This window comes from Poeciliopsis prolifica, unplaced genomic scaffold (assembly GCF_027474105.1).
Source record: "Poeciliopsis prolifica strain line A6 unplaced genomic scaffold, Auburn_PproV2 SCAFFOLD004, whole genome shotgun sequence".
Lineage (NCBI taxonomy): Eukaryota > Metazoa > Chordata > Actinopteri > Cyprinodontiformes > Poeciliidae > Poeciliopsis > Poeciliopsis prolifica.
Window position 1 is genome coordinate 4868830 of NW_026562379.1, and position 24277 is coordinate 4893106.

The 24277-nt window shown below is 42.8% G+C and overlaps 1 protein-coding gene across 2 annotated transcripts in view; it reads right to left on the bottom strand.

Moving 5' to 3' along the window:
* Positions 1 to 5886: 5886 nt before the first annotated feature.
* The window catches only part of hip1 (huntingtin interacting protein 1), a 45393-nt gene continuing 27002 nt past the window's right edge, over positions 5887 to 24277 (bottom strand). For both annotated transcript variants that reach the window (XM_055029084.1, XM_055029086.1), the window contains exons 5-31: positions 23663 to 23743; positions 22370 to 22446; positions 22028 to 22089; positions 20889 to 21029; positions 19885 to 19942; positions 19730 to 19805; positions 19339 to 19482; positions 18901 to 18998; positions 18069 to 18141; positions 17802 to 17985; positions 16876 to 16964; positions 16672 to 16788; positions 16465 to 16566; positions 13640 to 13834; positions 13417 to 13564; positions 13250 to 13336; positions 12595 to 12702; positions 11103 to 11239; positions 10916 to 11026; positions 10754 to 10812; positions 10046 to 10139; positions 9433 to 9533; positions 9109 to 9214; positions 8872 to 8995; positions 8679 to 8740; positions 7883 to 8000; positions 5887 to 7778 (exon numbers count right to left, since the gene is read on the bottom strand). In XM_055029084.1, the coding sequence (XP_054885059.1) occupies positions 7768 to 7778; positions 7883 to 8000; positions 8679 to 8740; positions 8872 to 8995; positions 9109 to 9214; positions 9433 to 9533; positions 10046 to 10139; positions 10754 to 10812; positions 10916 to 11026; positions 11103 to 11239; positions 12595 to 12702; positions 13250 to 13336; positions 13417 to 13564; positions 13640 to 13834; positions 16465 to 16566; positions 16672 to 16788; positions 16876 to 16964; positions 17802 to 17985; positions 18069 to 18141; positions 18901 to 18998; positions 19339 to 19482; positions 19730 to 19805; positions 19885 to 19942; positions 20889 to 21029; positions 22028 to 22089; positions 22370 to 22446; positions 23663 to 23743 (2763 nt within the window). In that variant the 3' untranslated portion in view covers positions 5887 to 7767. The remainder of the gene's footprint in view (positions 7779 to 7882; positions 8001 to 8678; positions 8741 to 8871; positions 8996 to 9108; positions 9215 to 9432; positions 9534 to 10045; positions 10140 to 10753; positions 10813 to 10915; positions 11027 to 11102; positions 11240 to 12594; positions 12703 to 13249; positions 13337 to 13416; positions 13565 to 13639; positions 13835 to 16464; positions 16567 to 16671; positions 16789 to 16875; positions 16965 to 17801; positions 17986 to 18068; positions 18142 to 18900; positions 18999 to 19338; positions 19483 to 19729; positions 19806 to 19884; positions 19943 to 20888; positions 21030 to 22027; positions 22090 to 22369; positions 22447 to 23662; positions 23744 to 24277) is intronic.

The window sequence follows — 24277 nt, forward strand, 5'->3', positions numbered from 1 at the left end:
CGTAAAACAAGGAAAGTATTAAAATATAATTCTATGGCTGACAAACTTAAGATGAGTCAAAGGATCGAGGTTGTATCCGAAGAAGAGATCCAGAAAAATTGGACTCTAAACACCAAGACAAGGAGCAGGTGAATGAGGGAAAGGGAAAAAGGTAACTACAAACTAAAACCATCCATCGAAACATCCATCTCACCACGGAGAAGATATGTCTTGTTTTTCCAGGACGATGTCGCCCTGCACAATCCCACTCCCTCCACTAAAAACCGTAGGACTGTTTAGCACTGCACACAACTATTTGATATAAAACAATTTTAGGGGGGGAAATAAACAGGCTTTCCAAAACGCAGCGTTAAATAATCAACTAAACAGTCTTTTTTTTTTTTCTTGACTAATTTTATATTTCTGTTTCCACAACCTGTTACTATATTCGGACTGGAGCGCAGCAGTTTTTATCCTCCATGCTGTTTGTGTCTTTAGCGCCAAAAGCCATCAGGGGAACGAGGCGTGTGACGTAGTGAGAACTCCGGCATACGTGTGTGTGTGTGTGTGTGTGTGTGTGTGTGTGTGTGTGTGTGTGTGTGTGTGTGTGTGTGTGTGTGTGTGCGGAGGAGGCTCCATCGTGTGCGTCAAGACTCACACCTGTTAGTCATGTACTAATCGAGACCCCCGCTGCGCTTACTTCATTCCCTGCCTCCACCTCTCATCCCCCTCCTCTTTCACGCCTTTTCTTCTTCCCGTCTTTCATCATCAGCCGTTTCCCATCCTCTCTTCTCCTTTCTCTCAGTAGGTTTTCAGTGATTTCATTTCCCTGTCCAACCCGTTACAAAATCTCACTGCGGCGGCAGATGGTGGTGCCGTGTTTGGACTGAGCCATGTCTCTTAGCAACACTGTCTCCCTTTATTTCTCGTCCTCCAAACCCAGAGCAGCGGAGGAGCCAGTGTTATGATGCTCTGTCTGGGTCTTTCTCTGTGATTGACCCGACCGCCTCACAGCGCCGATGTCTATTTTAATGTCTTTGATGCCAAAAGTAGGGCAGCGGCTGGCCGCCTGGATTACTGAACATGTGTAATGATTACATCTGATGCAGGGCAGCAGGGAATAGGACCACCTCTGTCCCATGGGCAAAATAATGTCATTTCTAACCTAGATTGAACAGATGTTTACACATGTTCTGATGGCGGTAAAAAGTTAAAAAAAAACAAGCCGAATCCCATTTGGGTCATGGTACGTTAAGCATTTCTTTATCATCCCGTGACCTAATTCTCAGGATTGTTAAAACTAAAACAATTTGAGTTTTTCCACTTTTGAGACAGACGAGTCCTTCAAAAACGCACGGAAATGAGAACAAGGACACGCATCATCTAGTATGTCCTGCTCCCCGCCCCGCTCTGTTTGCTGCAGCGAGGTGTACTTGAAGGCTGGCATGCTAATTAGTTTTAGCATGTTAGCTTTTTTAGCCACAGATCATGGAACCTGACTCCTCTCACAGCTAGATTTTCACCTTTAGCTAAAACCTTTAAATTGTGTCCGTTCACAAAGGGACAGTTTTTAAAGTTGTCGACACTCCGATGTAACTGTTGCGTTGTTGCCATTATTTCATTTACTGCTGTGATGTTTGGTGTCCTTAGATGCAATCGATTGCCAGCAGAACACCACAGAAACCCCAAAAGACTCTTAATAACTTACAGAGTGATCATCCATTATGGAAGCCTAAAACCACAGACTGACACTTCAGGGTGCTGCAGAGGGAAAACACACAGTACAGCAATACCAGCTACTAGCTCTGTTATGATGCTGCTGCCCCTGATTAATTGCTTTCATTAACTTTTCCAGATGCATTGTGCAAACAGCCTAATTATTTTCCGTGGGGTCTGTTTACAGCTCACAAGAACACGAACATCCTCTCAGTCTTTCAGCAGAGGAAAACTTCTATTTAAAGTAACCGAAAAACTACAAACTAGATACATAGGTGGTGGTAAATATTGGAAATCAACAAGGAGTCTTTTTCTTTTGAGCGGGGACACCTGCTGTTTTTGTTTACTTGGGCAGAAGTGCCCACAGGCCTCAGTGGAGAGAGAAGGTTGCTTTCTTTTCCTCCTCATGCTGTGACCTCATATCTGTGTCAGCCATTCAATCCGAGGCCAGAGTACAATGAGCCGGCCGGCACAAAAACGTCGTTCAAAGAGCTGCAGTGAGGCCGGCCTGAGTGATGACACTTGCTGTTCAAAGGGCTGGCTGTCTGGTTAGGATAAATAAAACCCCACCAAACTGCAGGAGCGATCAGACACTTACATCCTGTGTCCATACAGCCAGTTGACAGTCACATCGGAAATATGACACTTCGGCCCTTTGGAGATTTTTTTTTCTCTGCTTTCTTGAGAATCGGATCATGCAGCGAAAGGTTTTCTTCTCTGAGAGACACATCAGGGCTCTGGGTCTCCCGCTTGCGCTCTGCAGTGACAATTTGTTTGTTAGTTCTCATGCAAATCCCTCCTCGACCCTCTTGTGACTCAGCTGTTTTTCTGCTGTTTGAATACCTCACAGCTTATAATCAGCTGCAAGACGCAGAGGTAAAAGTCCTGCGAGTTTCAGCTCAACGGACAGTAAACAGAAGCAAATCTGCATACATTCAAAGCATCCTCTGACTTCTCATCCATAACTCCCACTAAGAAATGTCTTGATTCTCACGGTTGGTTGAAAGAGTCAACATCCGACAGATGACTAAAAAAGATGACTAAATATTATCGAAGAAAATATTAAATCTGATGCAAATCAAATTAAAATTTGCAGTCCATTTGCTTCTGTAGAAGAGATATGTCACATAGCAACATATTCCAATGCGAGTACACACCAGAGTGTCATCTGCATAGCGCTGATGCACATCGTTTCCAAAACATGGTCAAAATGTGCCAAAGTGGAAGCAGATGCAATGGAAAAACTTAAGACACTAAAACAGAACCTTGTAGCACAACGTGCTCAAAACAAGTGGAAGAAACTTCACTTGGGTGGACAAAAAAAAGATATAAAATATCTGAAGCAGAACCCTGTCCATCCACTCACTATTCCATCAAGAGTAACAACAGTGGACCAGAAGAGTCGCTTTCTCGTCAAACGTTTCCTGGATCTCAAAAACAGCTGCAGGAAGAATTTTATGTCAGCTGGAAGGTAAAGCAGCTATTTTTAGAAAGCAGCACTTAAGCCCACCCTGGTGCTGCGGTACGTGACCGTGAGGCGGCTACTCTGTTGTGACAAGCCTCTGGAGGTCACCGGGACGCTTTGGCACAAAGGAAACTGGCAGGTGGGTTTTGTCACAGAAATCTTCTCAATGCACTTTTGCTAATTAGAGGCATAAGATGTTTTGTGGTTTTCTTCTGCTGTACAGACTGCACAGTGAAAAAGGTTCACTGACCTCCTTTGTTTCACAGTAAAAACACAACTATAATCTACAGTGAGGGATAAAAATAGATTTTGTTCGCATTTTCTTCCAAAAGGTCAGATTTACTCATAAGCCTGACTATAGATCGAGTTCGATTTAAAAGATAGCAAATACAAAATAATAATCCTTGTTTGCTTTGGAGCAGAAAATGCATCATTTAGGTCTGGATCAAAACTTAAACCTGGATAACTCAACGCTTTGGCAGTAATGAGTCAGATTATGCTACTGTGTTTGTGTGATAGTCCCCTGACTCAAGTCTTTTGTAAGAGTTTCTCTGTTGCAACAGAAGTAGAGTATTCCAACAGCATGATGCTGCCACCACCACGTTTTAGCCACACGGGATTTTGCATGTAGGCCAAAACGTAACATTTTGGTTCCACTTTATTGCTCAGGTTTGCTGTGTCCCACTCCCTATGGCTCATGGAAAACTGCAAACAGGAACTCTTTTGGCCTATTTTTTAAAATTTTTTTAACCCCCCCAACAATGAATTACTTTTTGCCACCTGCAGCTCCACAAGAGTGACCATGGGACCTGTTGGCTGCTTCACTGATAATTAATCCCGATGTCCGGCCTGTCAGTTTAGATGGATGACCGTGATTTAGCAGCTTTGCAGTTGCATCACACTATTTATAGAACGATGAACTAAACTGTGCTCTTTAAGAGTTTCCATAAACTTCTTCACAACCTCCTCTCCGACCTGTTTCTTGGGCTTTATGGTGCCGTTCGTTACTTTGTGAACCCCTGAAAAAAAGGTGGGTCACACTGCAACATTTATTAATCCGGTGACTTGCGAAGGTAATAACCTGGAGTAGATTAAGGATATACGCAACATTTTTGAAAACTCCGTGCAGGTCTGCCAAACAAAATCTTTGATAAAAATCAAACAAAGTGCACTGAAGAGGTTCAAGGAATCTGAACACTTCTTTTTCAGCATTCTTTGTCGAATCTGCTGCCAGGAGACCTGCTGTAAGGACGGCGAGCTCCGGACTGCAGAGGCTATAAATAGTTGAGGCTCTGCCTTCCTTACAGGCAACACCCAGCACTTTCTGCCTGCGACAGGACAGCAGCACAGCTCCACTCTGCACACACCACCTCCTCTCAGCATAGATAAAAGAAAAATAAAAAATAACACGTTTGAAGAACGGGTCCTTATATTGGAATAATATCGACCAACTGTTAATTGGCGAGAGGATTTTTAAAACTCGCTGGCTCACTCAAAGCTGAACCACATTTTCCAAGTTTCACTCACCAACCTTTAACTACTCCTGCTTCACGCAAGCAGAGTCCTTGTTCTCACTGAATGTTTTGTTCACTAAAGTTATAAGTTAAACAATTGTCTCACTGACTTCATTTCTTGTTTCTTCAGTGAAACATTTGAAAAAAAGGACCAAAACAAAAACACTCGAATTTCCTCTTTTCTTCATGTTCATAGTTCATCTGCAAAGTCCGGCAGTCACAGGGTTTCGTTTTACAGCCTTATCCTAAATTGTATTAAGTTAATCTCTTTCCTCAAAATGCTACAAACAAATACACCATTGTGGTTTTTTCTTTTTCCTTTGGAGATGTATTAAAAATAGAAAGAATTTACGTAAATATTCAAGCTGTTGCCATGAAGCTCCAACTATTTCTGCTGCTCTGAATGTCCAAATGAGTAAAGTCAGCAGTCTTCCTAACGACAGTGTAGGCCAGGCCTGTCAAACTCATTTTGGCAAATGTAAAACACCTGAATGTTCATGAAGGGCTGCTTGTGCCACAATGTTTTGATAAAACCAATTAAATTACAAAAATAAAAATTAATAAATAGCAGTAATTTCACTATTCAATAAGTGTTTCTTAAAATAAAATATTGAACATGTTTCCCACTGATCAGTCCAGCTGGGATTTTGTGATTTTTTAAACATTTTTATTTGGATTTAAAATCACAAATTCTGCGGCACCAATTTAGGAACAATTGTAAGGACTTTCTACCATATTTGTACTGATGTGCGATGATAAGTGTGACTTTTTATTAATCGTATCGGACACAGATAACTAGACATCAGGTAAGGCTGAATGAAGTGCGTGTCACTCAAACACAAAGGAAAAAATGTCAGTAAAATCTGAAAGAATTTGGGAATCTCTTGATTTTGTGGATTTGTGAAAAACTGGAGGGTCTTACTGATGCAATTTGGAGTCTAAAAAGCCGTGTAAAAAGCTACGGCTGGTCAGATTTGGTGACACAGGAGGTGCAGGCAATAAGATCACATTTCTGTCTTAAGAATTTGTTTTTTGCTTTTCTCTTCCGAAAAACAGAATTTCTGAATTTTAATACATTTTCAGTCTGGTGGCAGCTAAAGCCAAGAGGTTTAATGGTCGATGTCAGACAATAAATAAAACACCGGCTCACTTCACCCCTCAAAACAACTGTTTGAGCGGGAGGTAAAAACAGACACTAGATTCAGTCGTCAGTCTGTATTAATGAATCAAAGCATTTATTTCAAAAACTGGAAAAATAAAAACACACCCACCAACATTGGTTTAGTATAATATTATACAAAGACACATTTCAATGTTGCTATGTGAGTATCTGTCTCTGACTACAGTATGAGGCAGTTTGAAAAGGCTGGCTGAGCTGGTGGATCTACAAACACAAACCCCAAAACAATAAAGGGACCAAAGGAAGAAATTATAAAAAAAAAAAGGTTAATTAATAAAAAGTATCTGAGCAAAGAATAAAGAGTGAAAACCAAAACATCTCTCAAGTTGTGTGCACTTTACCTTTCAAGACACTTGAGATACCACTGTGAGGAGACTTCTGTCCATTCTTTCTGGACTATATATTATTCTCCAGGTGAATCAGCTAAAACTGTGATTAAATACAACAACCTGGAAGTAACAGTAAATGATGCTTGCTTTAACCTGGTTGGAGCAGCAGATGGCAATAGAAACGTATCTATTTTTCTTCCGACTACCTCGCTGTTTTGTCTTTACGTGGAAGAAAAATGAGCTAATTCAAACCAAGCAGCGCCTGTTAAAAATAAAATGAAAAAAAAAAAAAAAATCAACAACAGCATCAAGTGAGGCTGAGCGTTAAGACACAGAATCGTCATCGGCGTGAACACACAGGAGGAAGGTGAAAGGTGTTGGCTAGAATCGAGAAAGAGAAACAAAAACAAACAAAAAAAAAGCTCCTGCTCTTCTCGGAGAGTCCAACTTAAAGAGTCGCTTCATTAGACCGAGCAGAGAGACGCATGGGAATAAAAGCCGCGTGGCGTTCAGGTGCACCGGATCGTCATGAGGAAAGAAAGGCAAACAGTTCTTTGCAACAACAAATGGCTTACAGTCTATGCCCACAGCTACTCGGTCTTACGGGATCCGTTAATGCACCAACTTCTTGTACTGTGAAGATGATCAGTGATGAAATGTTTAAAAACAAAAGCTTCTTATGCAGATTCCTCTAAATGATCAGAAAGTTCATTAAGACACGCTTCCTCTCTGCACGTGATTGGATCCCAGATCTGAACCGACGCATTAAATGTCAATGAAATATCAAACTTTGTATCATTCTGATTTATAAATACGTTGCAAAAAAGGAGAAAAAAAAAAAGAATGTCTTGTTAGTGTTTTGTGCGGCAACCTCTACCTCCGAGCTCCGACAACGGACAATCCCCTCCCTCGCAATGCTGACTACTTTTATCTGGTACAGTAAAAAATGGACTTTAAAAATAAAGTGGAGGGACGAGGGTCGTTTAGCTTAACAGTCCCGGTCGTTACAATGGCTAGGACGTGGAAGGCAGAAAGCCCGGAAGCCGTTCGGCCTTTAAAAAAGTCACAGTGAGAACAGAAGAGGAAGAAACTGGAGAGCAACTGCGTGGAGGAAGCTCCTTCAGCTGATTCAGCTCGTGACGTAGCGCGCGTCAGACGGCGGCGGACAGAAGAGCAAGCGCAGCAGCCGAGCTACATGGAGACGCCGTGATCCACCCCCACTCTCTGAGAGTTTGGGCCCCTTGTGCTCGTGTTGCGTCCTGCGCGACTCCTCGACGCTGCGCAGTCATGAAAACGGGGGACTGGAGACAAACGCAGCGGTGTTGCAGCAGAGAAGGGAGGCGACACTCCTCCATCATGACCCCCACCTGCTGCCGCAGCACCTCTGTGAGACAGACGCTAGCTGGCGTGTATGAAGAAGCGAGAGGGATTGGAAAAAAGAAGCACCTTTTCATTTGGCTTGGATATAACCAGCAGATAAATGTGAGGGAAGGCGGAAAATAAAACAGAAGCGTGTCTATAAATAAAAGGAGGTGGAGAGGAGAAGCTCTTCGGGTGGAAGAGGAGGAGGAGGAAGAGGGGCTTTCATCCTGTGCCTGCAGAGGAAGAAGAGGAAGAAATTCCAAACATTTCAGCCACATTACTTTCAGGAATCTTCCCAGGAATGTGGTTCCCCTTGTGTGTTTTTTTAAATCATCACCTTCCTCTTCCTCGCCCCAGCCCTCTGCTACACCGGCCAGCTCGTAATGCTTCTTCCTCAGCTCGCCCAGACGCTCCCGTTCCTTCTGCAGGCGGGTCTCCAGCTCCAGAACCAGAACCTGAAGACAAACAGGATTTCATTAGCAACTCAGTTCTGGGTTTTCAGCAGTTACAACAAACAAACAAAGTGTTAGGACCCTTACAGATGTCTTTCTTATTGCAAGTAGGAACGACAAGAACCTCGAAAGAAAAGCTGCTTTTATTTCAGCCACATTGAAGGATTTTCAAGCATTGAAGTCATGGCGCAAGATCTCAAGTCTAGACTTTGACTAGGCCGCTCTAAAACTTTCATTTTTGTTTTTTGAGCCATTCTAGGGTGAATCTCCTCATCAATTTTTCGCTATTTAATAATTGCTACAGAAGATTTTTGTTCTTGATAAAAGAAATCAGAATTTGAAAACTGTCTCTTGCATTTAGTCAGGTTACTTTTGGATTATATTAACATTTGTTTGATCTAAAACATTTAAATGTGAAAAAAATAAACAGAAACAAAAGAGAAATCTGTTGGGGAGTTAAGAATAATAGTATAATTTTTTTTGTACGATTCTATTGAATTAATGTATTGAATTATTCAGCTCAATAAGCAAGTTTATATAAAATCACCTATACATTCAATATTTTTGCCCAGAACTATATCAACACCAGAAATTCTTACTTTTCTGTGCAATAAAAGCAAACAGATCATATTAAGTATCTGTTTTGATTTTTCAGAGTGTGTCATTTTTATTCAAGGTTACCTGTGCGTCCATCTCTTGTCGCTTGATCTGGGTCAGAGTCATGCTGGAGAAGTCCATTGTTTCTAGACACACATTGAGACAAATCAAACTGAACATTTCCTCCACTTTGCCACGTTTATTTAGATAAATTAAAGAATTAAGTTCATAAAAAGCGAGTCGGTGAGAAACGGCGTCATTAGCCTTTGCCTCTAACCTGTATCTTCAATCTGGGATTTCCCAGACTTGGTGGAGGCCACAACAGCGGCGGTCGCCTGGGTGACGCCGCGGGACGCCTGCTGCAGTCGGTGCAGGTTCGCGCTGTCTTTATCTGCCTTCACCTACAGGAAAGAAGAGGCAATATGGACAACCACCAACAAGAAAAGCAATGTGAAAAGCAAAAAGAAAGTGCAGAAAACAGGAAGAAAAGGAAAATAGAGTTTTGATTGTTTACCTTTGAAGCAGCAACCAGCTGTGCTGTGCTAGCAGCGATTTCATGGGAGCACACCATCAGCTCCTCAAACTTCCCTTTCCCCTGCACCACCATGTCGGCAGCGTCTCTGGGAACCGAACAGCTGAGTTAGCTCCAAATGAACGAGAGGATGCTTTAAGAGCACTCTGGTGACACCAGAAGTAAATAATTAAACATCCTCGTAACATTCAGCGTATACGTTCGTCTCATTATATGCTGAATGAGCTTCTGCATATTTAGGAGTCTCAGAAGGAGGCCGGCGGCCCACGCTGCCGGCTGAGCAGACAGAAGTCTTTTCATACTTACACCATGACCGTGGCGCCCCATCCGACAGCTTTGGAGGCAGAGATCAGGCCCTCCGTCCAGCGGGAGTTCTTCGCATAAAATTCCTTCATGGAGGCTGCCCCCTGGTGGACAGAAAAGCAAAAGCAGCTACACAGTGAGACATTCATCACTTCATTTACTCTCAGGCACAGGAACAGACTGCAATTAAATGTACTTAAATCAACGTTAATATAATTCAGTTCAATCAAATTATATTCAATTAAATTTAAAATAATTAACTTGTATTGCAGCAACTGCATAAAATAAAATTAAGAGTCTATTAAAATTAGTTGCTGCCATCTGGTCTTATTTTAAACACAATTTAACATCCTGATCGTTATTTAAACCAGGGTTCCTTTAAAATTGCAAATTCAGAACTTATAGTTTCCGTTCCGATTCCCACATTTAAAACAGTTCGACATAATTCAGCAAAAAGCATTTCCAAGCTTTGTCAACTTTACACTGCAATCTGTGATCAGCTATATTTAATAATATGAAATTATGTGTGGAAATTTCTCTTAATCGCACAAATACTTGGAAAACACTAAAACTAGACTCCATACAACCAAGCCTTATGTAAAAGGCTAAAACTCACCCTTCCACTCTCCACAATGTCCCTTTGCAGATCTTTCGAAGACAAAATAAGCTCCTTGATCGTCTGCATCAGCTCTGTGCAGGAAGCCAGGATCCTGCAGGGGGCGACAGAGCACAGAATATGAACAGTGACCTGCTGCAGGTGCTGGAGAAACACTCCAGGTTAAAACACCAGAGAGGGACGCAGCAGAAAAACTTGATGTGAAGAAGGAAGAATAAAAAAATATGTCAGTTCGCCCAGTGTTGCTAGACACAACTGATGTATAGCTATAGTTGTATCTCTTATTATCCCTTTAATAGTGACAACACTTTTAGTTCACAAAAAATGCTTTATAGTTTTGAATTGAAACCACTTTAACTCGTTCAAGTGATTCTGCTCTTTGTTCAGCTCAATCAGTCGAGATTGTCTCATAATTTTCATTTGTCTTTTTTTTTAATCTAAGCTAATAATACACAACTGATGAACCGGGTAGTTTTAGCTGTTTTGATACAATGTTACATTCAGAGCGATAATTTGGGTGCAGAAGCCGTTTACTCAGCAGTAAAATGTGATTAAAATGTTTCAGACTAGAGGCTTTAATGACTGACTTTTACTCCCAGCTCATGATGAGCTCTGCATGAATCCAGTTATGTCTCAGGGCTCACAGTTTCATGAAAGAGAAATTAACTCCCAGCAGGCTCCACGTTCTTCCTCTGATCTGAGATTTACCTCTCGTTGACCTCCATCTTGATTCCTGTATCGACTGCTCGGGACTTGTTCAGCATTTCCTGTCGGGACACAGAGGCACAGGGGAGGGAAAAACAAAGACATTTTCCAGTCAGTACCGTTCTGAAGTGAATCGGGGGTGGCTGGAGAGGCGGAGTCATTCACCTCTATCCTGGCGGCTGCGGACTCCACAGCGGCCGAAGTGGCAGCCATTTCCTGCTCCACCAGGTCTCCCAGCTCCCCCTGCTGCAGCTCCAAACCCCGCGGGCGCAGCTTCTGGAATCAGAACGAGACGCGTATAGCAACGCATGCTGATCAGATCAAACGCTCGCGAGTCGGGAGTGACTCGGACCTCTGCTGTGGCCAGGATGGCCTCCAGAGCCGCCCTCAGCTTGCTGCCGTCGGCTGCTGCCAGGCTGTCCTGTTGCTTCAACTGGCCCAGCAGAGACAGAGCTTCTGATCCGCACGTCTTCACGCTCTCCGACAGCGCTGCAGCGAAAAACAGAACACGCAGGACGGACGGGTTAATGTTTCGGACTCAGAGACACGGGAACGAGGACAAGCAGCAGAAATCCTGACGTGATAAATGCAGAGTGGAGGACAGCAGCATGCTGGTTTCATTCAGTTTTTATCCGCTGTTCACTTCATTGTGTCACAGTTAATGATGAGCTGATCAGTCGGCCTCAAACTATTGTCTCGTGGCACTGAGGTCATTTTGAATTTAGTTAGTAATTAGACAAAAGTTGGAGACGTAAGGGAACATCTCAGTAAATTTGAATATCAAACATTTACTTTAGTGGGAGGGTTGTTCAGTTAATTTTGATCATATAATAATAATAATAACAACCATTTCATATTTTTCAAAGGAGAGCAATCAGAATATTACATCATACAGATTTCAGGGAACACACAAACTCACCATTTGTGAAACAAAAGCACTAAAATGATGGAATCGGGTTGAATATAAACCAGCTCTTATGTTTCAAATGTTCGACTAATATTTAGAGGCTGAGGGACAGATACAGTTCAACAGTTTGCACAATATGGAGGAGGGTGTGGGGTAGATTTATGGAACGGGATGAGTAAAGAGTTAACGTGAAGCCTTTTTCATTTGTGGTCAAAATAATAATTAAAAAAAATATCAATCATTAAAGTTAATGAAAACTCCACATTGAGTTTCTCACAAGATTCGGACATCAGTCCGGTTCCAGTTCTGCGTTAGAAGTTGTGAGAACTCATGGCTGCCAGCCACAGATCTGTTATGCTCAGGCATGTTTAGTCTTGCCGTCTGAAGAGAGGGAAAAACAACATTACTCGGCCACAAGGTTAGGAGCTTCTCGCCTGAAACGCGTCCAAAAGCTATTTCTGACTGCAATGTGAGCGTTGTAGAAATGCCTTTGATTAACAGATTAAGAAGCAATAACAAGATGATTATGTCTTGATGCGGCCTGAGGACCTGCGCTGTGGTGCAGCACAGGGGAGACCCGCAAATTTGCTATTTTTGTATTTCTGAGCACTTTTCTATTGAATTCTTTTTATTTAAAAATGTTGCTACTATGATTAAACAATGATTTTTCACAGGCCAGATTTAATGGTGCCCCCCGGGCCACTTGATGCCCTACGTGCGGTGTGTTATGTGTGTGGGCGTCGCGATGGTGCTGCCTATTACATTACATTACATAAACACGACTGCTTTTCAACTCAGCCTTAATGAACCCATGTGAAGAAAGAACCTCAGAGACACATCAGGGCATGTAAACATCTGCCTCACCCACAGATTCACATCAGGAGACGCCATCCATGTCTCACAACTGCAACACACACACACATTCCCACACACCTACCGTCTGCTTGCTCCACAGGAACCATGTGGGAGGTGGCGCTGCCCTGAACGATGGTGTCGCCCACCAGGTGGCCACACTGGGTCACCACTCGCACCAGCTCCAACACGGCTGCACCAAGCATGACGCAGGCAGAGGGACAAAATATGATAATCAATGTTCATTTCCAATTCCATATTTGTGCAGCATTAGGACTGCTAAATGTCAGAAAAGCATGTAATTCTAATACTATTGCTACTATTGCTTAAAATTACAATGAAGTACGACTAACGTACATTTTCGTTCTTGTACTCTTGAACTTTTTGGATGAAATTTGGTGCTTCCAGAAAATTGTTTGTACTTCTACAGTTGTTCTCCGTAGTTTACCGAGTTTGTGGACGTTGCCTGGTTGGCTAGCATGAGCCGACTTTGAGAAATCAAAAAATGTTGTAACTCACGCCCCCTTAAAACCACAGCATGTTACTTCTCTAAGAAGTTTTTTTCCATATTTGTTAAAACTGTCACGATATCCTGACGTCCTAAAATGAGACAATCTGTGTAAAGATTGAGCTCCTCTGCCTTCAGAAACAGACAGAAACACCCAAATCAGTCACACAACCAATCAGAGTCAGGAGGAGGGTCTTAGCGCCATCAATAATTAGCAATTTCAGCTTCTCACCTGTGTTGTCGGCCAAGAAGGCCTCTCTGGCGCTCTGTAGCCGCTCCATGGAGTCTAAAGAGGCTTGGCATCTAGACGCAAGATAGTCTGTAGAAATGGACGGACACAATGAGAGCCTGTCCACGGTGAGTGACTGAGGCGGCTGCTGAGCTCTGTGTGAACCTGACCTGCAGAGCTGGTGCAGCTGATGTGTGCCGGATCGTCTATCTGAGCTAACGAGTCCTGGATGATCCGCTCGGCCTCCTCCACGGCTCCCTGCAGGCTGGACCAGCGAGCCGCCACCAGCTGACTCTCCAGCGCCTGCTCCCTGCTCTCCTGTGGTCAGAGGTAAATATTTGACTGGGCCCGTTAGCGACGTGATGCTTCCTGTTCACCAGAGCAACTCCTGACCTTCTCATTGAGCTGATTCTGCAGGGCCTCGGCCGTCTTCACGCCGCTTTCCCGCTCAGTCGCCAGAGAGCTCTGAACTCGCTGGAGCTCCTCCCCCTGGACCGCGAGCTCCGCCTCCACCTTTGACAAAGTCTGAACCAGCTCTGCTTTCTCGGACTCCAGGGCGACCAGCTGTGTGCCGAGCACTTCGCTCGACTGCGTCCAGGAACACGCCATCATGGAGGGAAAGAAGGCAACAGATTGGTGATTTTTATGCAGGGGGACGGATGATATGTAGCTGACGGAGAACACCAGGATGTGGTCCGACCTCACTTTGAAAACACACTTCATCCAGGGTTTTTGCCGGACTCACAAACTCAAATTTAAGACCTTTTCAGGAGCATTATGGATGGAATTTAAGTCCTATATCTCCATGAAAATATACAAAATTCATCCAGACAGCTGGTGATATGATATGACTAAAAAAAAAAAAAGCTAGCTAGCAAAAATATGTTAGTAGTGAACAGCGAGTCACAGAAATCAATGACGATTTGTCCACACGGCTCAAACTTATGTCTGACTGAAAAGTCCCAGGGGGAAGAAAAAAAAAAAGAGGTTAAACAGATCAGCCACGACAAAATTTAAAGATCTGTGATTAACATGTTTGAGGCCATCTTGCCTCTTTTTGAATGAATTTAAGACATTTTAAAACTTCTTAAGGATGCACTGACAGCCTGTTATCTTTAGCCACTAGTTTGAGTGATGCTTCCTTGATTTGAGGTTGTGGAGAGCCAAGGAAACTCCAAGGAGGTTTGGGTTGAGGTCAAAGACAAAGTGGGAAGCTGAGGTTGTGAAACCAGTGATGACAGCGTAGCTGATCTTTAGACTTTAAAATAAACATCAATAAAACGTAAGGAAAGGAAAAAGAAAAGAACAGAAAACTTACGATCTGAGTTGTCAGTGGGTCCAGAAGACAAAGAGAGGAAGGAACAAGAAACAGCAAAGTTTAGAAGAGCAAGAGAACAAGAGAAACAAGAAAAGGAGCTGGAGATGTCAGCTGTGTTAAAAACAGACCACAGGGATTAGATGGAGACAGGAAGAGTGGCAGTGCTGATAAGACCAGAATACAAAACGAGGACATCACGAATGGAAGGCTGGGGAAAAAAATAATTCAGGTGAATATTTGAGAAACTTGTTGGAAAGAACTGGGAGCAAAAACCAGTGAACTGTTCATTTGATGCATTAATTCATTCAGTCACACACCCACACACATACCCTCCAAATCTTTATATTTAGCTACATGTCAGCTCTGAAAACCAAATGTCTCATTATAGAATATAAGTGGCCAAATATCAGCAACAGTTTCAACATTTTACTGTTTCTTTTTTACTGCCAGGCTGCTACAAACATTCACTTCCTTTAAGAGCAGCAACAAAAACATTCACAAATCTCAAAAATAAAGGTTGATTCTTCAAAAGAGTCACAAAGTTGCTAAGGCTGAATTTAAACCTGTGAAATGATAGAGGCATCGATTCCAGTCAAGGTTAATGATGTCTTTCCTTCAAACAAAACAAGCTAAAAAAAGTCCAGTTCTCCCATTTATAGTCATTGTTATCACCATTAGTCAGGATTTAGTCATCCTGCCTGACCTTATTAGGAATGGACTCGTTACTGGTATCAAGGAATGCCTACGGTTTTAAAAATAGCAGCTTCAATACAAGTTTGTTTTTTTTCCATGAGATCCCAGAGAAAGTGGCAGAACAACTGGAGTTTTCTCCAGACGGATGGTGCAGAATTGAGACCGATCAGCTGGCTGAAAAACAACAACAACAACAAAAAAGGCTACAGCACTTAAACTACCTAAATTCTGTCTGTTTAGAAATATTTCGAGCCACATGGACAGGAATGATGTGGAAGCTAAAAAAGGTCCACCTGTCACTCTTGTTAAGGTAAACGTACAGTCGGTGAAGCGTGAGAGGTGTGAGTCAGCAAAACATCCTGAATAATTAACCAGCTGCTCTGATGCCTCACTGCTTCAACACACCTCATCGCCTGGGCAAATGAAACTGAGTTCTGCATAACCCTGCTAAGGATTTAACTCAGGCTTGTAAAAGCAGATATCAAACCTGTAAGACATCCGGCACAGAGTCCTGGCTGCCAAACATTTCAGCAATTTCAACTTTATTTTAATTTTCAGTATGTTCAATACTTGAAGCACAATGTTCAATGTATCTGAAAATGGGCCGTTTAATTTTTTTTTTTCTTTTTGTTTGGTTTATTCTGATCAGCTCGGTTTCAGAATATTTCATCCTTGAATCAAAATCTTGACTGGATTATTTGAAACTAAATGTATACAGATTATACATTGGATACTTTTATTCTGCTTGTAAAAATAAAAATTCTCTTTTTAACCATTTTTTCCTTTTTTATGTTTTGTTTTTATAGATGTTTAAGCCTCGACTTTCTTTTTCTAGATGTCATCTGGGCCTGAAAATGATCAAAGATTCTTTCTTTAACACAAACTATTACTTGAAAAACATGGGCCAACTATATGTAGGAGCAATTAGACAGCCACATCCAGTTTAACTATAATAATGTGAAATTGTTTTGTTTTTACTTGATGTAATCAAACGTATGCGTCATATATCAGCTCCATACACAAGATAAAAAATGCATAAAATCAGTCTAAAGCAGGACATGATTGTGGAAGAAATGCCAAACTCTGATGGTGAAAATGTTGCCGCAAATTGGATTATCAAAGGTTTAGATTATTTACAGCTCAATCAGGATCATTAGTAAATCATCAAGATGTCCCATCTTTGTTCCTAGCAGCTGCTGAGACTGACCTGCTGGGACGAGGCCATGCTGGTCTTCAGGGAGTCCAGTTCTGTCTGGGTGGAAACCAGCTCTCTCTGCAGCTCCTGAAGTTGCTTCACCTGTTCCCTCTCCTGAACGACAAAAGGCGTTTGTCACTCGGGTCACTTTGTAGCCGGATGACTTTAAAAAAAAAAAAAAGGGTGTGGGGGTACAAAAACATTTTCTGTGGCCCTCACCTGTCTGTCCGCAGCCTCCTGCGCGCTCTTCACCTTCTCCTGCATCTCCCTCCGGACCGCCTCCACCTCATCCTGAGCCGCCCGGGCCACCGTCATCTGCCGGGTGACCTCTGCGTTCTGCACAAAACGGCACGGGATCGGACTCTGAAGAATTGTGAGCTGCAACGAGGACATGGAGGGATCTGGAGACGGCGTCCTCCTCACCTTCCTCAGCAGGTCTGCATGACTCTGAACCAGTTCTGTGTATTTCTCCTTCAGCTTGGTGTAGCGCTGCTCGTTGGCCTGAGCTTTTCCTGGGAGAGACAGAAATGGACACAGAAAGCTTACAAAAACATTAGCAGGCGTAACATTTACTTCCTTACTGTACATAAAGTAATATATCATATCATTGTTTTAGCTCAGTTTATTTATGTTCCTCATATATTAAATTCTGACAAAAGTGACCTAAAGTATTATTACCTCTCTGCAAGACATCATAGCACAGCTAGGCATTTTTGTCTCTTTTACTTTGCAATGTAGTTCAAGATCAGTCAGATTACAAGAAGGTCAGCTGTTAGGTTACATTCACGCCAGCCCTGTTTAGTCCAATTTATTTTTTATTTCGTTTGCATAAAAAGTTCAATTTGTTTGGGGAGATGCAAATGCACAAACAAACTCTGATATGGATCAAAAAAGCAAACTAGTCTGCCTAAAAGCCTTGGTCTCTGCTTGATTAAAGTAATTAGAATATATGCATTCTAGTTCGAATGCATATATTAAGTAGGAAGTGGATTGTAGAGAAGGGAATTCTGGGTAAATTAAAAAAGAAGAAGAAGAAAAAAAACACAAACATGCAAGTCTAGTCCAAGCAGGAGAAATGTTGATCCATTTCTGTTTGCATTTTGCAAAGAAGGAAGTAGCACTTATGTCTTCTTCAGAAGTTTTCATGTAGTTTCTCAAGTGATTCTTGGTGCAGCATCTCCACAGATGAAGATGAGAACGTGATGTTGATCGTGAAAGTGAACCGCACTGGCTGAAAATGTTGTAAATGTTGCAATTTTGGTTCCCGATCAAAGCGAGTCTACCGAACTGTCAGGTATAAAAACAAGGAGAGCGCCTGAGCTGTTATACAGAAATAAAAGCCGCCTCACTCTCGATTTCCGTCAGGCTCCGCTGCTCCTTCTCCGTGTCCTCCCTGGCCCGCCGCAGGTCGTCCAGCTCCGCCTTCAGGAACTCGCTCTCGCCTGCGGCCTGCAGCCTCAGGTGGCTCTGCTCGGCGAGCTCCGCCTCCAGCTCGTTGACGCGGCCCCTCAGAGCCTGACACAGCCGGCCGCTCTGTGTCAGACAGACGGGACAGCGGGCCGGGTCAAAAACAAGATAGAAAACAGAAGCAAGGAGGACGTTCCTCCGATCCTTACCTCCAGTCGGAAAGACTCTAGCTCCTCCTTGAGGGCCTGGATCTCCCTCGTCAGCTGCTCGATCAGACGGTCTCTGAGGAACACAGACAGAGGAACAAACTGGAATCACAATATTCACAGTTGATACAAACAAACAAATTGTTAACTGTCAGAGGAACATTCAATCCAAACCATTCAAACCCAACCACCTAAACCAAAAAGCGAAGCAAGTGAAACAACTACTGCTAAAAAAAAAAAGACCAGAGAAAAGCCACAAGTTGTTCCACTGAAGCCATTTTGGAGACAAAGCGAATATTTTGAAGATGGCTTTTCAGTGAGAACAGGACTCTTAACCCCGTCCTAAAAACAGCATCTCTACAGTGAAACCTGGTGATGGCAGCATGATGCTCTGGGATTGTTCTTTAGGGGAAGCTGGTCAGAGTTGATGGGAAGACAGAAGGAGCTAAATACAGAAATAAAAATAACTGGAAGAGACAGAGTACTTGATTTTGATCATTAAGATCAAGTTCTGTAGTAGAACGGTGCAGTCAAAGCTGAAGAGTTGTATTAAAATGAGAAAATGAAAGGACACTCCATCTGGACTGACTTATCTTAAACTACTACGCATAGAAAGATAAGCAAACATTTCAGATTGTAGCGACTGAAGGAGGATCTGTATCAACTCAAGAGGGACTGAACACAAATGCACAACAATAATCAAATTCTTATTCTTTTCCCAGGATCTGAATAAAAAAATTAAAAAAAACCTAAACCAAAATCCAACTGAACTCGAGACAAACACCGATCAAGACGTCACAATTAGAAAATCCGGTGATGTATTTATGAAACTCACTTGTCATCTTTGCGCATGCCGTTCTGGCTGCTGAAGTTGAACGGATCGATGGCAGCAGAAGTGCCAAACAGGTCATCAAACTTAACCTCAGAGGGAGCCTGTGGAGAGCCAACAAACCTGGTGTTTGTCTTGGAGAAACTTTTACTATTCAGGGAAATAGTAATCATTTCTTCTTGTGTGGAGTAAATGCAACAAGGCTGAGGTTTTGGAAGAGTTTTTGCCCTCACTTTTTCACTTTCAGACAGTTGTAAAATGCATAACCGTGGAAACAAGGTCAACTGGAAGAAACTGAGTATCATTTCAAATGATCAAATGATACCGTTACTATAACTCAAAACCTAATAAGTTATTTTTGAATTTGAACATGAGGGTATGTTCCAGGAGGTTCATTAAAGGCCAGGAACCATGAATCAAATCCAGGACTGCAGAGGATTTTACCGGCAGGGACGGGACGTCCGTGTCCACCAGGTCCTCCGTTTCCACCACGTGTTCTGACTCGGGAGAAGACGACTCGGCGGGGATCACGACCACGGGGCTGATGTGCTCCGACAGCGCGGACGCACGCAGAAAGTTTGGCGGGTTCTGCAAGAATCGCAAACCCGATCAGCGTGTTGCACTAAAAGCTGCTTGCAGAAAAGTTTTCAACATTTAAAGAGAGGAAACTAAACGCATGGCTCAGTTTTGGATGCTCAGCCTGTCGCGACAGGACTGATGACAAACATTTACAAACATGATGTAAACATGTCGCTGTTGCTCAATTGATTAAGCAACACAAAGTGAATCAGCAACCACAGCAGTGGGAGTATTAGGCGGTCAGAGTCATCCAAACCTCAGGCAACTGTGGGATCTGAATGAGCCTCTTGAAATACTGCAAGTTACTGGAGCGATAGAAGAGACTCTTCAGCCTGAAACAAGAGAGGATGCATGAACACAGGGTGATACTTTGAGGAAAGGCTTCTGTGCGGCTCTCAGGGAAAGTCGTACTTCTTAAACTGCTCCTGGAAGCGATCTCTGTGGCCCTGGAGAGTGTCGGCTGGAAGGCCTGCAAACACAAACAGCTCTGCGCTCAGCACAGAAAAATGTACAACTTCCCCATAAAATCGTCTGAACACGTAAAGCGTGTTTGACAGCAGCTGAGAATGACAAAAACACTTTAAAGCTGGAAAGATAAAAGTGCCGGAGTCAGAATAGAAAAGAGTCAGCTTGATACTGAGCTGGATGTTTTGGTGCTTCAGGGTGAATTTGGAGAGATTTCAAAAGCGATGCTTGTCAGAGAAACGTATACGTCTTTCAAGTCTCTCAGAGTTCAAGAATTAGTTTGCAAGTGAAGGTTGCAAACTTCAACCTTCACTTGCAGGTTGTAACAATTTTATATATATATATAATATATATATATTATTTTAAAAAAATAATAATTTGGAATCCACCACAAGTTTAAAGACCACAAAACCTGCCTTGAGGTCTGTTGGCTGACAGTAAAAACAGAGTCACACAATCAGGCAACCAGAAACCATTTTATCTGCAACTCTGTTAAAATAATCAAGTAAAAAAAAAACATACATTCTACTGTCAGATAATTTCTGCTGCAGTAAATAGACATTTTTAATGCAAAGTTGACACATTTAATGGAGCTTTAATGCAACCTTTAGTACAAGTTTGCAGAAAAAATGCCATTATTTACCAAATGACACTTCATGACAACAGTCATAGCCATTCATGAAGACTCCTTCGTGTTCATAACAGGTGTCATGTCATGTTTCTGACAGTGTCATGTCCGTCTTATGCACACCCCTTCAAAGAAAGTGCTACCTTTTCCTTTACTGCCTTGTATTTATGAAGGAACCAAATGACCCAACAAATCTGCTGATCAAAGATTTTTTTTAGATAGAAAATACTTTCCAGACCAAGAAAGGTGAAAGAAAATGGAACCAATATTCAGATGGGTTTTGATGGTGGTGCGGTTTGCCCTGCAGAGGTGTGTGACTCACAGGAGTGCAGCTTGAACAGCAGCTTGACGGTGTAGTCGTACAGATGGCTGCAGTCCAGGATGACCTGGATGAGGGGAGCCAAGCGGCACTGACCGGCCGCCGTCACCGACACAGACCGAGACATGTCCAGAGAGTTGAACACTGCGGAGGAGAGGACAACAATCAACAAGCACACTCCGAAAACAAACGTCATCTCTTCAGCTGGAGTGTCTGAGAACCGCGGTCATGGCTCAGAGTTGCTTCGAACGTGGAAAACAGGAAAGGAGTTTTAAACGGAGCGGCGAGGGAGCGACAACCTGAACAGAGTCAGGATTGTCTGACTCAGTCTCTGCCTCCATCATTACGGAGTCGGGCCACGAGAGCCTCAGAGAGACGCAGGCGTGGTTTCCTGACTGACTGCCGCGCAACACACACACTTTTCACATGACGTTACGCTTTAAAAGAAAAACAAACAGACAACAGCAGAGGAGGAACTAACATGAACCGCACAGCTCTGGTCTGTAATGCATTAACAATGAATGAGTAGAGTTATAGTTGGCACAGCTTTCATGTTCAAACTCTGACTTCCAGGGATCTCAGGCCTTTTTAAAAATGGATTTGTGAGAGATGTGTTTACAGTGCTGCTAGAGGTGGATCTGCAAAATAATGTGTTGAAGCAGAGACGCATCTAAAAGTAGCAGAACATCGGTCCTTGAGGCCTGGATTTGAGGATCCCTGGTATTTGATGTTTAAAGACATGGAACCCCAAAAAAGACAAACCAGTGAAGTGAAATCTCGTTTACTTGGAAAGGTGGAGCCGGGGGCTATGGAGGCGGCTGCATGGCATCATGAGGACAAGTAATAAGCAGTCTGAATATAATTTCCTCCTTATCTTTCATGACTGGAGGCTGAATTTGCACTCCTGGTCACCTCCTTCAGTCTATCTTTAACCGGCTGAACTTCAGGTGACTCAGTCAGGCAACAAAAGGGCCGCAGAACAGATCAGAGGTGATTTCAGCGGTCCCCATCTGTCTGCTCCCATTCATCATTGTGAATGTTACACATATCAGGCAGACTGTACTTCCTGTCTGTTAGAGAGCATCTGTGTGTGTGTGTACTTAACATAAAGGTAGCTGGTCCTATGGAGCAGAAAAACTCACCTCCAAGGAAGAGGTTAAGCTCACACTCCAGGTAGTCGAACATTTCCACTGTGAGCTGGAAGCTGCGGATAAAAAAGTTTATAATTTATCCCTCCTGGAATATAATACACATTATATTCCAGCCTTTTGGTTCCCATCAGAACAACTTCTGTTTATTTATGAACCACTGATCATCGTTATTACCTTTAGCTGATTTCTTATTTACTATCAGGTTTTGAATGAACCTTTGCTTTTCACACTCGTGTGAAAGCACCATTAAAACACAGCCGTCCTGGAGCTCAACTAGTTAAATCCACCAGTAAAGGTGAGGTAACCAGAGCTGCAGCAGCATGCCACACTCACAAGTTGTTGACGTCGTTCTCTCCCGCCTCGTCGAGCTGCCTGTTGGACATCTGAAGGTTCCCGGGGAAACGAGGGTTCTGAAACAGAACGGGGCAAAAAACAAACTTTGAACTGAAACCGCAAAGTTCAGACATCCATTTGGTGCAATTTACTGACAGAATCTGATAACTTTGACCACCAGTAGCTTCATTAAAAGATTAAATGGTGACTTCCTATGTGATAAAGAAATGTACACCTCTGCGCTGCTTTTGCATGATATCTGTTCTCAACTCAGGGAAAAGTCTTGATTAAAAACAGCAACTATAAAGTCCTAAAAAAGGCGCTCATTAAAAAAAAGAAACTTCACAAATCAACAATGCTAAGCCTGGTGGGGGCACAAGTAAAGCATGGCGGCCCGCCAGGTTTACAATACACTAAGGAAAACCCTGTTTATAAACAACAATCTAATTTAAAAAAAAAAAGAAAAAAGAAAATCAACTCCTACCGCAGAAATTAAAATCCACTATAAGTGCACAAAACTCGACTTTGGCGGAAAATTAAAAACATCTTTTTCAAATCTGTGAATTCACATTATTGCTGAGGTTTTTAATAGTGAAAAGAACCACAGAGATGTGAGAAAACATTTAAAATAAAGCTATTTTGTAGGACACGTCAAGACCTTTCTGCAGTTCATTCTGGCTGCAAGAGAGCAAGACTTTCAGCAGCTAATAGGAAGGATGAATGGAAGGCTCAGACCTCACACATATCTGAACTATTTCACATTTCTACGCTTCAGTCTATGAATAAAGTCCACCTTTGCATTATTTCTACCGTTGATGCATAATGACTAATTTATCAGAATGCTTATTGGCTCTTTGTCAATTATTCAGTCACAGCAATAAGTGTGTCAGGTTACGCGTCAGTCCACAAAGATGACACTGGACAATGTGTCCTATCCACAGCAATGCCCACAGATCTACGCCCATGATGGTTTGAAGGTATGAGGCAAAATTTATAACAATCTGCCAACAGAAATGAGAATGAAGGAACTTAGATGTCAGAGTCGCTTTACTGCCTTCAGTCGTGTCTCAGAATCCGGCTTCATGAGAGCAAGCAGCAGCAGTATCTCATGTCACCTCCACGCTTCTGCTCAGCTGTCTCATAAAAGTGCTTCATTACTGATTCTTCAAAGGATGATAATGAGTAAGCTGGAATTTCCCCCCACAGGAGGAGGGTCTGGGGCAAAGCTTACAAGGGAAGAGGAGAGGGGAACGGGGGAGGGGGACGCTGGGTTTTACTGGCCGGTCAACTCACTTTAATGTGAAACTCCATTTTGGTGATGAGCAGTTTGAGGTAGATGCTGCACAGCTTCCCATAGCCTTCACTCAGATGACCCTGAGGAGAAGAGGTGACAGAGAAAAGAATTAGCATTTTTTATTTATACATCAGCTACATAAACAATGTGGACGTAACCCCCGCTGTAACAGGTCTTCCTAAAAGGAAACAGTTCAGCATCCTCAAATATCTGCCTGGGAGTGTGTGAGAGCTAGACAACCGGAAACATGACGCCGCAGCCCTGGTCACAGCAACCCCACTTCCTGTATCCTCCTGCTGCCTGGTGACATCAGCAGGAACTGAGTCAGTACAGAGCGAGAAGGCCTCCGCCCAGCTCGCTGCTTCTCAGGCTTGCACCATAAATGTGGCGAAATAAGATTTCACTACAAACAAGTTTACCCAATAAACTATTTACGCAAGATGTTGTGGTGAACAATTTAAATGGACAATGCAAACACTATTAAAATTAAAGAATGCCATTGACGTGAAGCGCGCTCCTCCACTAATGTTTAATGTGCTCCGAAGGCTCGACTGCTGAAGAAAAGAAGCCCTCCGAGCGTCTGAAAATGTCAGCGGGTTAACCACGACATGAGG